We start from the raw sequence: 13564 nt of genomic DNA, 5'->3' as shown, positions 1-13564 counted from the left end.
TCTTCTTTGATCTCTCTCCAATTTATCAATATCCTTCTTGAACTGTGGACAACAGAACTGGACAGAGTATTCCAGCAGCAGTTCACCCAGTGCCAAATAAAGAGCTAATATAGCCTTCCTACTCAATATTCCCCTCCTTACACATTCAAGAATTGCATTATTTTTCAGTCACTGCTTCCCAGGATAGAGTCCCCCAACCTGTAAGAAAGGAACAAAGAACATAAGCCAAGGTGTAGAATTTCACATTAATATTATGAGTTTTAAAACACAGTAGTTTGCTTGTGCCCAGTTTACCACGTGATCCAGATCACTCTGTAGCAGTGATCTATTCTCTTCATTATTTACCACTTCCCCCAATCTGTGGGTCATCTGCAAACTCTGTCAGTGATGATTTTATATTTTCTTCCAGGACATTGATAAAAATGTTAAACAGCATAGGCCCAAGAACTGAGCTTGGCAGGACCCCACTAGAAACTCACTCGCTTGATAAATCCCTATTTGTAATTGCTTGTTGAGACCTGTCAATTAGCTGGTTTTCAATCCATTTAACGTATGAACAGGTTAGGTTCTTGCCACACCAGTTAATTAAATAGAAAGAGGACATTTGAGTTCTGCATTATCTGCTCCCCTTTTCCTTTCTATGCTCTAGTCCCCGCCCTAGTTCTTCCTCATAGCAGTTCCACACAGTTTATGATTTTTTTTTTTTCCTGTAAGTGATTTTACAGTTAATGAAAGACAAACAATCCCGGGTGCTGTTCAGCCAATTAGAAGCCTGTATTTTCCATTCACGAGTTCACAGACAAGGGTCTCATGTCAGGTTTTATTCATATAAATATGAAGGTAGAACAGGAAGGTCAGTGCCACACAGGAAGTTCCCAGCATCCTCTTGGTCCTGCTGCTATTTTGCATCTCCTTTCTTGTCTCCTGCTTCTAGTTTCAGGGTCTCTGGAGCTGTGCGATAGGCAGGAAACGCCTCCCAGGGACTATTCAGATCGAATTTGCGGAACTCCTGAGCCAGCTCCACAGGCTCTGCCACCACCCGTTTCACCTCATCATCATACCGCACCTGCAACGGGGCAAAAACAAGGTCACCATTGCTTGTTCCCAGCCAAACAAAACTGCTCACTCCAGTTTTTAGTTCAAAGCTCATGAGAGCTCAGGACACATGGCATAAGGAGAATCAGGCAATGTGCAGGTGTGTACCATCCAGCTCTGTCACACACATCAAGCCTGATCCCTTGCTATTCCAGTCCTGATTTCCCAACCTCAGCTCTGCAGATGTCCTTTCCTACAGCACCTTCTGCTATTCCAGTTCTGTTCCACCTCTTAAAACAAAGTTAATGCACCTAATCCTGACCTGCAGTCCCTTCTCTTCTAGTCCCCAGATTCAATTGTGCAAAAATACTAAGCTTTGTGATGCAGTCACTTGGAACGAGGTGGAGACCAAACAAACTCATTTCATTTGTGTTTTAATCTAGATAAAAATCTAGGTTAGAGGAATGGAATGTGTGAAGAAAGCTGAGGCAGCTAAATGTGATGGCTTTGTTGCTTTGCCATTAGATTTGAAACACCTTGACTCCCTGGAAACAGAGGTTCCAGAAAGATCAGCTCAATCATTAAAAACCCTCTGAGGGAATTAAACTGAGTCTTCAGCCATTCCATGGGAATGGAGTTCGATGTTTTGGATGGAGCATTAAAAGTAGACAGTCCTGTCTTCTTTGCCCGGAAAGCAAAATTTCTTGCTACTCTTGTGTAAGAGGAAAGGTTTGCCCTGTGTCTCTGGCCCCAAATTCCCCTATTATGCAGGGTGCGGTGTGTTGGCTAAATTCTAGGGGGGATATACACAGTGCCTGAAAGGCACTGAGAAAACTGAAATGATTATTAAGCAAACACTTCAGAGTTCCATAACAGCCATGGCCCAACTCTGAAGCATAGATGGCTTTCTGAATGCAGAGTGAACCAGAATTCTTCATACCTCTACATATCCGGAGAGTGGAAAGTCCTTCCGAAATGGGTGGCCCTCAAACCCATAGTCTGTTAGGATTCGCCTCAGGTCAGGGTGGTTGGCAAAGAAGACTCCATACATGTCCCAAACCTAAAAGAAAGGAAACCAAACAAGCCACACATCACCCCATCCTAGAAAAGCCCCTCAGTGTACCTCAGAAGCTTAAAACTTCCACACCTCATCTAAGAGGGGCCAACCCAACAAAGAAAACCTCTTCCCAAAGAGGCCTGTGCAGCCTCCTTTTTCTTTCTCACCCTAAAAAGAAGCCACCCCCTGCGTATACTGTACTAACAATGTGTAGGTTGGATGCCTGGACAGTGCAGTGGCTGGGCAGTTGATCGGGGGCACTGCTCATAGAGTCTAATGTCAGAAAGCACCACTGAGTTCATCTAGTCTGACCTCCTGTATAAAATTATGGGTTTTAAGGAGGCTTGGCAGAATTCAATTATTTATTTGCAATTTAGACAGATAATACTGATGTTTATTTTAAGCATTCCCCCCCCCCAATTTAAGTTTCCACAGTTGTGCAAATTAAAAATTGGAAAAATGCTTCTTAAAACTATAAAACTCATAATCTATTTAAATGTTCACAGCTGTGGGAAGTTATAGGGGGGACAATTATTTAATGACAGTAGACACTGAGATTCAAAAAGTTAAAGCTTTACCACTGTTAAAACACAAACTGTCAACATCACATGTCAAAAGAAAGTCAATATCCTAAAATCAACCTGTAGCTTACAAGCAGTATTTTTCTTACTTTGCCTGTCAAATTCTATCATCATCATCATCAGTGGAAATATTTTTTTCCACCAGTTTGGCAAAAATCGACATTTCCAACATTTACCAATAAAAATCTAATCCTTCCAAGCTTATGTATAACACGGGCCTTAGAACTTTCCCAAAATAATTCCATTTGAATTTGAGCTTACATTTAAAAAAAGTAAATCCAACCTTGATTTAAAAATTGTCAGTTAGACAAATTCAGACAGGAAATAAGATGCAAAATTTTAACACCAAAGGTCATTAACCATTGGAATAACCACTATCCTCACTACTCAACCTGTGGCCCAATCAGCACAGAGCTGCGGCCCATGTGACATCCTCAGGGCAATGCGGATAGTATTGGATGCGGCTCACATAACATATTATGGGTCACATGTATGATCCACAATGGTAAATAGGTTGAGAACTACTGTCCTAGAGGATAACAACCTTATAAGGAATAGCCAGCATAGATTTGTCAAGAACATGCCAAACCAACCTAATTTCCTTCTTTGACAGGGTTACTGGCATAATGGATGGTGGGAAGTAGCAGATGTGATATATCTTGATTTTAAGAAGGCTTTTGACACAGTCCCACATGACATTCTCATAAGCAAACTAGGGAAATATGGCCTAGATGAAATTACTATGAGGTGGGTGCACAACCTGGCTGAAAGATTGTACTCAAAGAATAGTTATCAATGGTTTGCTGTCCAACTGGGAGGAATATCCATAATATTCAATATTTTCATTAATGACTTGATAATGGAGTGGAGAGTATGCTTGTAACATTTGTAGACGACACCAAGCTAGAAGGATTGCAAGTACTTTGGAGGACAGAATTCAAATTCAAAATGACCTTGACAAAATTGAGAATTGGTCTGAATTCAACAAGATGAGATTAAATAAAGAAATGCATAGGACTTCACTTGGGAAGGAAAAAAATCAAACGCACAACTACCAAGTGGGGACTAACTGGCTACACAATAGTACTGCTGAAAAGGATCTGAGGTTATAGTGAATCACAAATTGAATGAGTCAACAGTGTGATGCAGTTGCAAAAAAAAAAAAAAAAAAAAAGCTAATATAATTCAGGGGTGTATTAACAGGTGTCTCGTGCATAAGACATGGGAGGTAATTGTCCTGCTGTACTCAGCACTGGTGAGGGCTCAGCTGAAGTTGTGTGTCCAATTCTGGGCTTCACACTTTAGGAAAGATGTGGACAAATTACAGAGAGTCCAGAAGAGAGCAGCAAAAATGATAAAAGGTTTAGAAAACCTGACTTATGGGGAAAGGTTAAAAAACTGGGCATGTTTAGTCATCAGAAAAGAAGACAGAGGGGGACCTGATCATCCTCTTCTTGCCCTGAACTTATTTGCAGATTGTGATCAATTGTTCTCCATGTTCACTGAAGGGAGGACAAGGGGTAATTGGCTTAATCTGCAACAAGGGACATTTTAGGTTAGATATTTGGAAAACTTTCGAACTATAAAGGAAGTTAAGCACTGGAACAGGTTACCAAGGAAGGTTGTGGAATTCCGATCTATGCAGGTATTTAAGAACACTTTGGACAAACACCTGTCACGGGTGGTCTAGGTTTACTTGATCCTGCCTCAGCACGGGGCTGGACCTGAGCTCTCAAGATCCCTTCCAATCCTACGTGTCTGATTCTAAATTGTTCCAATGGTTAATGATCCTCACTGTTAAAAAAAATCTACATCTTATTTCCAGTCTGAATTTGTCCAACTTCCAGTCATTGGATCTTGTTATATCTTTGCTCAAAGCCCTCAGAAGAACGTCAAGTGCCTCTTCTCCCATTCCCAAGGGCAACACCACTCCCTCCTACACAGTTCCCAGAGGAATAGGGTTTCACTCAAACATGGTCTCCTCCAACCCCCATATGGATCCTGTTCCCAAACACAAAGCCCTTGGGAAAGCACACTGGAGCTCACCTCTCTTTCATACCAGTTTGCTGCCTGGTGCACTGACACTGCTGAATCGACAGGTGTCAGCTCATCTGTGTACGTCTTCACACGGATCCGAGAATTGAAGCGCAGAGACAGGAGATTATAAACAATCTAAAGGGAATTGAGAAAAAGCAACCAATTTGTTGTGTCCTAGCTCACATATAAACTGTCTCCCGGAATGACTTGAGATTTTTATAGTGAAATACCGGCTGAAGGGGCACGGGCAAGGAAGAAGAGAGGTTTTCAGATGAGTTTTCCAGTGAGACCATGATAGCGCTTCATACCTATGGAGCAAGGGTAGCCACTCCATAGTTAAAGTTCAAGCTAACTTTCCTACTATTAGCCTAATTTATGACAAAAGGAAAGAAAAAAACCCACCATCTCTAATTTCCCCAGAAAGAAACCAATTCTCCTGAAACTTAACTGGCCACATATAGTGTTACTGTCTATACCGTGGATTAATATTTTACATTGTCCAAAGCATGTGAAAAGTAATAAGAGTTTAACTTGACCAGTTTATAAAATGAGCAGAAATTGGAGACAAACTACTATTACGACTTGGATGCATTTACACTAAAAACTGATCAGGGAGGTGCAAAGCTTTTGGCAAGGTCACCAATTGTTTTAGACTAAGATATTGCTAGAATGGCAGGAAGTGTCAGCATAGAACCCTAGATATGTTTTGATTGGTTAATTCTGATGGGATGAGGATGTCATCCCTTTCTAGGCATTGCATTATTAAGGCGTCACTTGGCTACTAGCTTAACCTTACAGGAAGGAAGATGCATTACTGTGTGCCAACCAGTCTTGCCACTATTGTCACATGCTAGGAACCAGGAATCTACCATCACACTGATTAGCCTTCATTGGCCACCATCCTGAAAGATGTCCTGACCAGAATGGGCAAGGAGAAGCAACCAGGTGACATCTCCATGTCCATAAGATTAGCTAAATCCTGAACAATACCTGAAGTGTGAAACTTAGATACTGCTATTCCCTCCCTTGTATGTAAGTTTCCTTCCCTGTTCATCCCTCTCCCTCGTATTCTCTTCTATATAGGTCCATATACCACACATCACTGAGGTATCTGAGTGCTTTCCAGTAGTGCATTAAGCAATGTAACTACAGAGCTGTTATGTGTGGGTTACTCTCTCATCCTCTCCCCACAGTGAGAAGCACGTGCAGTGGTGTGTCTTGTTTTGGTAGCTTTGCTTGTTTGAATGTACCTATTCCTATGTATTTACATTAGAAAAGGCAAGGTAAAAAAATGCGCTTGGCACTTGTAGTGGATAGTCGTGAGGTTTATGAGGGCTGTTAGTTCTTGGGGGAGTTCATGCCAGTCTTGGACTGCCCCACAGAGAAAGTTCGGTCTCCTGCACAGGTGAGCCTTATTCTTACTGTTGAGAGTTCCACTGTGCCATAAGAGCATAGTTGTCAACCACAGTCTTTACCCTGGAGCTTTAGGTGGTCTTTTAGCTCTCCTGGGCCCAGGTCATGGAGCACTTTGAAGATAAGGACTGAGACATTGCACCTGGTTCAAAATTCTAAGGGAAGCCAGTGTAGAGGGCAGAAGACTGGTTTGATATGCTCAGAGTAGGCTGTGTTGCTGAGGAGACGTGCTGCAATGTTCTGTACTCTCCAGAGTTTCCTAAGGCCGAAGCCTTCATGTCTGGGTGTACTGCAGTAGTCCAATGAAGAGGTGTCAAAGGTACAAATAACCAAGGCCAGGTCTTCATCCACCAGGATGGGATGCAGTCTCCAGGCCAACTGAAGATGGTAGAAAGCAATATTCACAGGTGGTGCCATTTGAGACCTCAGTGTCAACGATGAATCCAAGGTTCCTTCTAGACTGCGGACTGAATTGACCAATTGTGGGTGTTTGCCTTCAACCAAATGAGGCTGCACTGTGGCTGCAAACTCTTCAAAATCATTTTCTTTGCCCACTAGCATCACCTCTGTCTTGCCAGAAGGTTCAACTTCAGCCAGCTTTTCTTTTACCACTCCCCCTGCCTCTCTCTTTTTGCCTAACAGACCAGCTTAACCAAGACACGTCCATCCTTGCACCATTGCTGAGAGTCTGTGGCCAAAAAGGCAAACAAAACCAATGCCTTAACACTGGTAAAAGTCTTCCAGGTCTCAGAGGAGGTACAAGTAAAAGAGAGAAGCTGTGCCTTCTTGTCTTTTCTGTGTGTGTGTGCGCATCTGTGTTTTGAAACAACTGAAGAGCTACTGTGTGGGATTTCAAGAGCACCTAAGGGAGTTAGGTGCCAATTCCCATTGAAAGTCAGTGGGAATTAGATGCCTAAATCCACTAGGTGATTTTGAATATCCCACGACCATTTATAACTAATTATTTCCTGCAGTTTATAAAAAGCTATTAATACAAGGAAGTCACTTCAAATAAAAATTATTATTAAAAAGAAAGTTGATAAATTAAGTTTCAAATGCTTTAACTTTCTTATGTGGTTAAGAAGAGATTTAGAAATATATTTCATGTTGGTTATATGCAATAGGAGTTTAGTGTTTATATAGAAAGGGTTTTCACTGGTGTAATTAGATCAACTTTAAATAGATTTAGCTACCCTGTTGCAAATTTTTTGAACATAAACCAAGCCTAAAGAAAGGATAATACTGTTTTTAGGCGTTTGATACCAGTAAAACAGTTTCAGCCCAAACTCTTAGTTTTTTGTTTTAGAATACACCTTTCATCTGATATGGAAACCCCATGAGGTAAAAGAGAGAGATGCTGTACCAGACTGTGTGAACTGCAAAAGAGAAACTGCCAGATTCTATGGCGGGACAGAGGCTAGTACTAGAAAAGTGTGTGTGAGAGAGTGAGATCAGGCATAAGAAGTTAGGTGAAGCAAGGCCATGGAGGATTTTAAAACAAAGAAGGCACCTTCAGCATAGATGGAGATGCAGCTAGGTAGGAGCAGAGCCAAGACATGAAACTGTAAACATTTTGGGGTTGGGACTCTCTCTTTGTTACGTATGTGTATGCTGCTTATCACAATGGTGCCTCAAATCCTGTTTGGGGCCTCTGGGTGCTACTTCACAACTAGTGCTAAATAACTAGAGAAGTCTGCCTACCTACAGAGGCCACTCAGGAGAATGGAGCTGTTCAGAGTTGAAGGCTGCAATGAGGACAAGGAAGATGAAGCAGAAGGAGCGGACATCGTCAGAAAGAAGGTGGTTGGTGAATACATGGAGGAGAAAGTTTTGTGAGTCATGGTCAAAGTAAATAAGTGGCTTCAGATCCAAAGAGTAGTATTACTCCTGGGGAAATTCTGCGCCAAAAAATTAGAAGTTCTGCAAAATTCTGCATATTTTGTCAAAATAACACAATATAATCACACCAGTTTCAATTATTTTGGGTCATTTATTTCAAAATACCTGTCGGCGAGTATGTCTGTAACAACACAGACAAAAAAAGTTTCCCCTAGGAGCAGAGAGTTAAAGAAACCTCTGCAAGAACCCAGTTGCTGTTTCTCTGTAATGCTTTTGTCAGGTGCCTCGGTCTAGGGTCTCACATACCAGCTGGGCACATCTTGGGTGAAAACTCTGCCCTTTCAGTCTTAGACATCCACACCCCCAAACCCCTCCAGAACCCAGCTAGGGGCACCCCCCAGCCCAGACACCCGCACTTGCTAGAGCCCAGCTGATGGGCACACCCCAGCCAGACATCCAAACCCCCTACCCCCAGAGCCCAGGAATCCAGAGAGAGAAACAGCCTGTTGCTGGGTCCAGCGTGCTGGAAACTGCAGCAGCCCAGAACCCTCCAGCTCTCTCCCCCAACAGAGTCCTGTATTTGGGAGCTGGAGCTCTGCTGGGTCCAGAGGCCCCTAATGGTGGCTAGCAGCTCTGCAGCACTAATTCTATGGGGAAAAATGAATTCCTGCATTGGGCAGTGGCCTCAGGGTCACTAACTGGGTATGTTAATAATATGTCAGTGATACAACTGATTCTATGCTCAGTGGGTTAAGCAAAACCTGAAGTTCTCAGAGCAGATAAGCATAACTATCACAGAATGCAAATGGCCATTCAATGCATGGCCAGAGCTGTAAATAATGCTTATCTTAGTATTCAACACCATCATCTTCTATAACTCTTTGCAAATCTGTACCTTCAAGGAATAGTTCCTACCTCAAAACGATATTGTCGAGTTGGGACATCAATAGCAGTCAAATCAGCCAGGGATTTAAATTGGGCATTGGTGTGATCTCGAAGAAAAGTCAGAATTGGAACCACCCCATCAGGATGGATAAATATCTCCAATTCATTGAAACAGGTCACCTGTGGAAAGGACAGAAAGCAAATTAGTATAGAAGCTGAAGGGATTGAGCAGTGCATTGAATAAAGCAGGATACTCAGATCAGGAGGGTTTGGGGCCACATGATCAGGTATATCACATCAGACCAAGGAACTCAACAGCAGAAATGTTTTTTAGCCAGATCTATCACTCTCTTCCACCCAGAGCCCTGTACATCTGCAGATATCCACAGACCATGTTTGTGGATTGGATGCGGATATGAATTTTGTATCCACACAGGGCTCTACCAGCCAGCTCCTCACTACACATACCCCAAGCTAGAATGATTTGATTGGTAATACCTACCTGGACTTGCTGGATATACTTGGGCAGAATTTCAGCCACATACTCTCCAAAAGCACATAGCTGGTTCTGGGCCACTTCATCCTTTGGTCGAACAGTAGCTGGAAAGAATAACAGACTTCTCAGGACTATTGTATGGTAAGCCATAGAAAGAGGAGCAGTGTCATAAATATAAAGGGAAGGGGGTAAACCGCTTTAAAATCCCTCCTGGCCAGAGGAAAAATCCTCTCACCTGTAAACGGTTAAGAAGCTAAAGGTAACCTCGCTGGCACCTGACCAAAATGACCAATGAGGAGACAAGATACTTTCAAAAGCTGGGAGGAGGGAGAGAAACAAAGGGTCTCTCTCTGTCGGTATGCTGCTTTTGCCGGAGATAGACCAGGAATGGAGTCTTAGAACTTTAGTAAGTAATCTAGCTAGGTATGTGTTAGATTATGATTTCTTTAAATGGCTGAGAAAAGAACTGTGCTGAATAGAATGACTGTTCCTGTCTGTATGTCCTTTTTGTAACTTAAGGTTTTGCCTAGAGGGATTCTCTATGTTTTGAATCTAATTACCCTGTAAGGTATCTACCATCCTGATTTTACAGAGGTGATTTCTTTACTTCTATTAAAAGTCTTCTTGTAAGAAAACTGAATGCTTTTTCATTGTTCTCAGATCCAAGGGTTTGGGCTGTGGTCACCTATGCAAATTGGTGAGGATTTTTACCAAACCTTCCCCAGGAAGTGGGGTGCAAGGGTTGGGAGGATTTTGGGGGGAAAGACGTGTCCAAACTACGTTTCCCAGTAAACCCAGTTAGAGTTTGGTGGTGGCAGTGGAGATCCAGGGACAAAGGATAAAATTAATTTGTACCTTGGGGAAGTTTTAACCTAAGCTGGTGAAAGTAAGCTTAGGTGGTTTTGATGCAGGTCCCCACATCTGTACCCTAGAGTTCAGAATGGGGGAGGAACCTTGACAAGCAGTAACTCCCAGCCCCACACTAGCTCAGCATGACTCTAGTCAGCTTGGCCATAGGTCTGTCCCCGAGCAGGGAGCAGCTAGGTAGGAGGACAAGCCATGATTGTAAAGATCAACTTAATGAGAGGGAGGTGCCTCACAACGTGGTAAACTAAATGGCTATCTACCAACACCAGGAGGAACATGGATAGAGTCTAATGTACAAGATGCATAGCATATTTAGGAAATAGACTTTGGTAAGTGGGCAAATCTACTCCAGTGCCCAGCCATCAGGTGTCAGACAACAGAGCATCCTGTCACCATGAATATGAAACTGCTTGCATCACACTGGGCGGAATCAAAAGTGGTGTAGAAAGTACGGGGGTGTTATAACTCAGTAAAAGGAATAAAGTGAGAGAGAAGTTTAGACTGAACATCAGCAAACATTTCCTGATTTCCTAAATCCTAAAGGGATTTAACAGACTGATTCCTGATAAGAGGAAAGCAGTTTCTCCAGCACATAATGTCTTAGTTTTACAAGGACAGTCCCCATTTTCCATATAACGTTCTAGCAGCTCAGCAATTTCTTTCACAACACCTGAAGTGTCCTTGTTTTTTCATTCTGTCAACCAAAAGGTTTATTTTTTTTGTTGTTCAAGATTTACTGAAACACAGAATTAGATCTGCGGTGATCACCAGAAACAGTCTAATGGAAAGAATATTCACTCCAAATGCTGAAATTTCATGAGTGTAGACACCAAAGCTGTTCTTTTGCTCAAAATGCTTGTTAACATTTATTCAGTATTTTATGATAAATCAATTCAGAAGACGAAGCTACCGAAGTTAAAAATCCTCTTCCTCTCTGAGAAATATGCAAGTGTTATGGTGGAGTCAAAAGCTGGCAGTAGCAGCACCAGCACACTTAGAAAAAATAAAGCACATACATTTTGTTTTATATATCTAAATGTCACTGCAAAAATGTTCTGGGTTGATTTTGAAAATATGGTCACCTTACTGAGTTATTCTAAACGAGACCCACTTTACAGACTCCAGGAGTTGGTGAAATACTAATAAACTCAGACTTACGATGGGTCTCTGTTGTGGAGCTCCCTTCAAAACGAGCTTGTTGCAACAGCACTGCAGGGCGTGCAGCAGCTACAAAGAGAAAGAGCACAGATGAAACTGTCTGTACCACATACTCCATTTCTCCTATAAGGAGAAATGCCTTCTTTCCTCCTCTCCAGAGACCAGGAGACTTCCTCATGTTGTCCCATCCTGATGAGGTGAGCTTCATTTTAACATATGGGAATTAAGTCTGACCTTCCCTTGCCCCCCCCCCCCAAACAATAATCATATAGTGTGGTGAAAATACCCCTAAAAGAAATCCTGAATGTGCAGTCCAGCAGACAAGTGCTACTCACACACACAAATTCTACCAAGGAGGCCTATTCCCTCCATGAAGTACTATGCAAAAACAAAGGCTATGGTGATACGTTTTCCATACGAAGCAATAAACCCTCCTCTCCTAAACCAGAAATCTGATTAATCACACTTTAGGAGTGGAGGATGTATCACTCAATTTCCTACAGCAATATCTAAACCATATGCCCAACTATTATACTTAGAAGTGAACAGTGCTCGATATACTAGAGCAAACAGTAACACAGTGATATCCTGCCTAACGGAAAGAACAGATCAAATATAACATGGATCTCGGACATCCCTTCTTTCTCTCTTGATGTTTATATCACATTCATCACCACGTTATTCAAGCCTTCTCCCAAAAGCGCTAACTCAGCAGATATCTTACTGCACATGAACAGGCAGAGTCTTACTAATCCTGTATCGGAGGGGTAGCCATGTTCGTCTGGATCTGTAAAAGCGGCAAAGAGTCCTGTGGCACCTTCTAGACTAACAGACATATTGGAAAAAAGGAGTACTTGTGGCACCTTAGAGACTAACAAATTTATTTGAGCATAAGCTTTCGTGAGCTACAGCTCACTTCATCGGATGCATTCAGTGGAAAATACAGTGGGAAGATTTATATACATACAGAACATGAAATAATGGGTGTTACCATATACACTGTAACAAGAGAGTGATCACTTAGGATGAGCTATTACCAGCCGGGAGGGGGGAACCTTTTGTAGTGATAATCAAGGTGGGCCACTTCCAGCAGTTTACAAGAACATCTGAGGAACAGTGGCCGGGGTGGGGGTGGGGGGGGGAGATAAACATGGGGAAATAGTTTTACTTTGTGTAATGACCCATCCACTCCCAGTCTTTATTCAAGCCTAAGTTAATTGAATCCAGTTTGCAAATTAATTCCAATTCAGCAGTCTCTCACTGGAGTCTGTTTTTGAAGTTTTTTTGTTGAAGAACTGCCACTTTTAGGTCTGTAATCGAGTGACCAAAGCGACTGAAGTGTTCTCCGACTGGTTTTTGAATGTTATAATTCTTGATTTGTGTCCATTTATTCTTTTACGTAGAGACTGTCCGGTTTGACCAATATACATGGCAGAGGAGCATTGCTGGCACATGATGGCATATATCACATTGGTAGATGTGCAGGTGAACGAGCCTCTGATAGCGTGGCTGATGTGATTAGGCCCTGTGATGGTGTCCCAAGCTTTCGTGGGTGAATACATGCATGCATCCGACGAAGTGGGTATTCACCCACAAAAGCTTATGCTCCAATATGTCTGTTAGTCTATAAGGTGCCACAGGACTCTTTGCCGCTTTTACTAAGCCTGGACTCACCAACAGAAGCGAGGCCCAGAGACACCAGGGAGACGCGGGGGGCCAGTGAGACACAGAAGACATTTGCCATTCAGCTGCACAGAAGTAAAATCTTTCCCCGAAGGCGGCACGAGGCGACCCAGCGAGGCAGAGGAGAAGTGGGCAGGAAGACAGCCTCTGCCACCGAACCACTCTCGGCACGGCTGGAAGGGGACACGGTGACTCCTGCCCCAGCCAGAGGGGGCTGCACACAGGCCGGCCCTACCGAGGGGCTCCTCGCCCAGGCAACCCGACTCACGTGGGGCCGGGGTCACGGGGGCCCCGACTCTCTCCCCACCAGCCCCATTGCCTCACCTCTAAGGCCAGCCCGGGCCAGACCCAGCGCTGCTGCTAACATCCTGCCCCAGGCAGCGAGCCGGGGACACAGACAGACAAGGGCACAGACCGGAACCGGAAGGCGCCTCCACGGTACAGTTCCCCAGACCGGAAGTAGAATGTGCCACAGCCGTCAGTTTAGCAGGGAGTTTCCGGTAAAGTGACGGG

The 13564-nt window shown here is 43.2% G+C and overlaps 1 protein-coding gene across 1 annotated transcript; it reads right to left on the bottom strand.

Moving 5' to 3' along the window:
* On the bottom strand, positions 1-13528 carry NDUFS3 (NADH:ubiquinone oxidoreductase core subunit S3). The gene is made up of 7 exons (XM_074955476.1): positions 13376-13528; positions 11369-11437; positions 9350-9447; positions 8878-9027; positions 4720-4845; positions 1976-2095; positions 1-1066 (listed from the first exon to the last, which is right to left on the bottom strand). The coding sequence occupies exons 1-7, from the start codon at positions 13416-13418 to the stop codon at positions 899-901; spliced, it is 774 nt and encodes a 257-aa protein (XP_074811577.1). The 5' UTR covers positions 13419-13528; the 3' UTR covers positions 1-898.
* Positions 13529-13564: the final 36 nt, after the last annotated feature.

This window comes from Natator depressus, chromosome 6 (assembly GCF_965152275.1).
Source record: "Natator depressus isolate rNatDep1 chromosome 6, rNatDep2.hap1, whole genome shotgun sequence".
NCBI lineage: Eukaryota > Metazoa > Chordata > Testudines > Cheloniidae > Natator > Natator depressus.
This window is presented reverse-complemented; position numbering and strand designations above follow the sequence as displayed.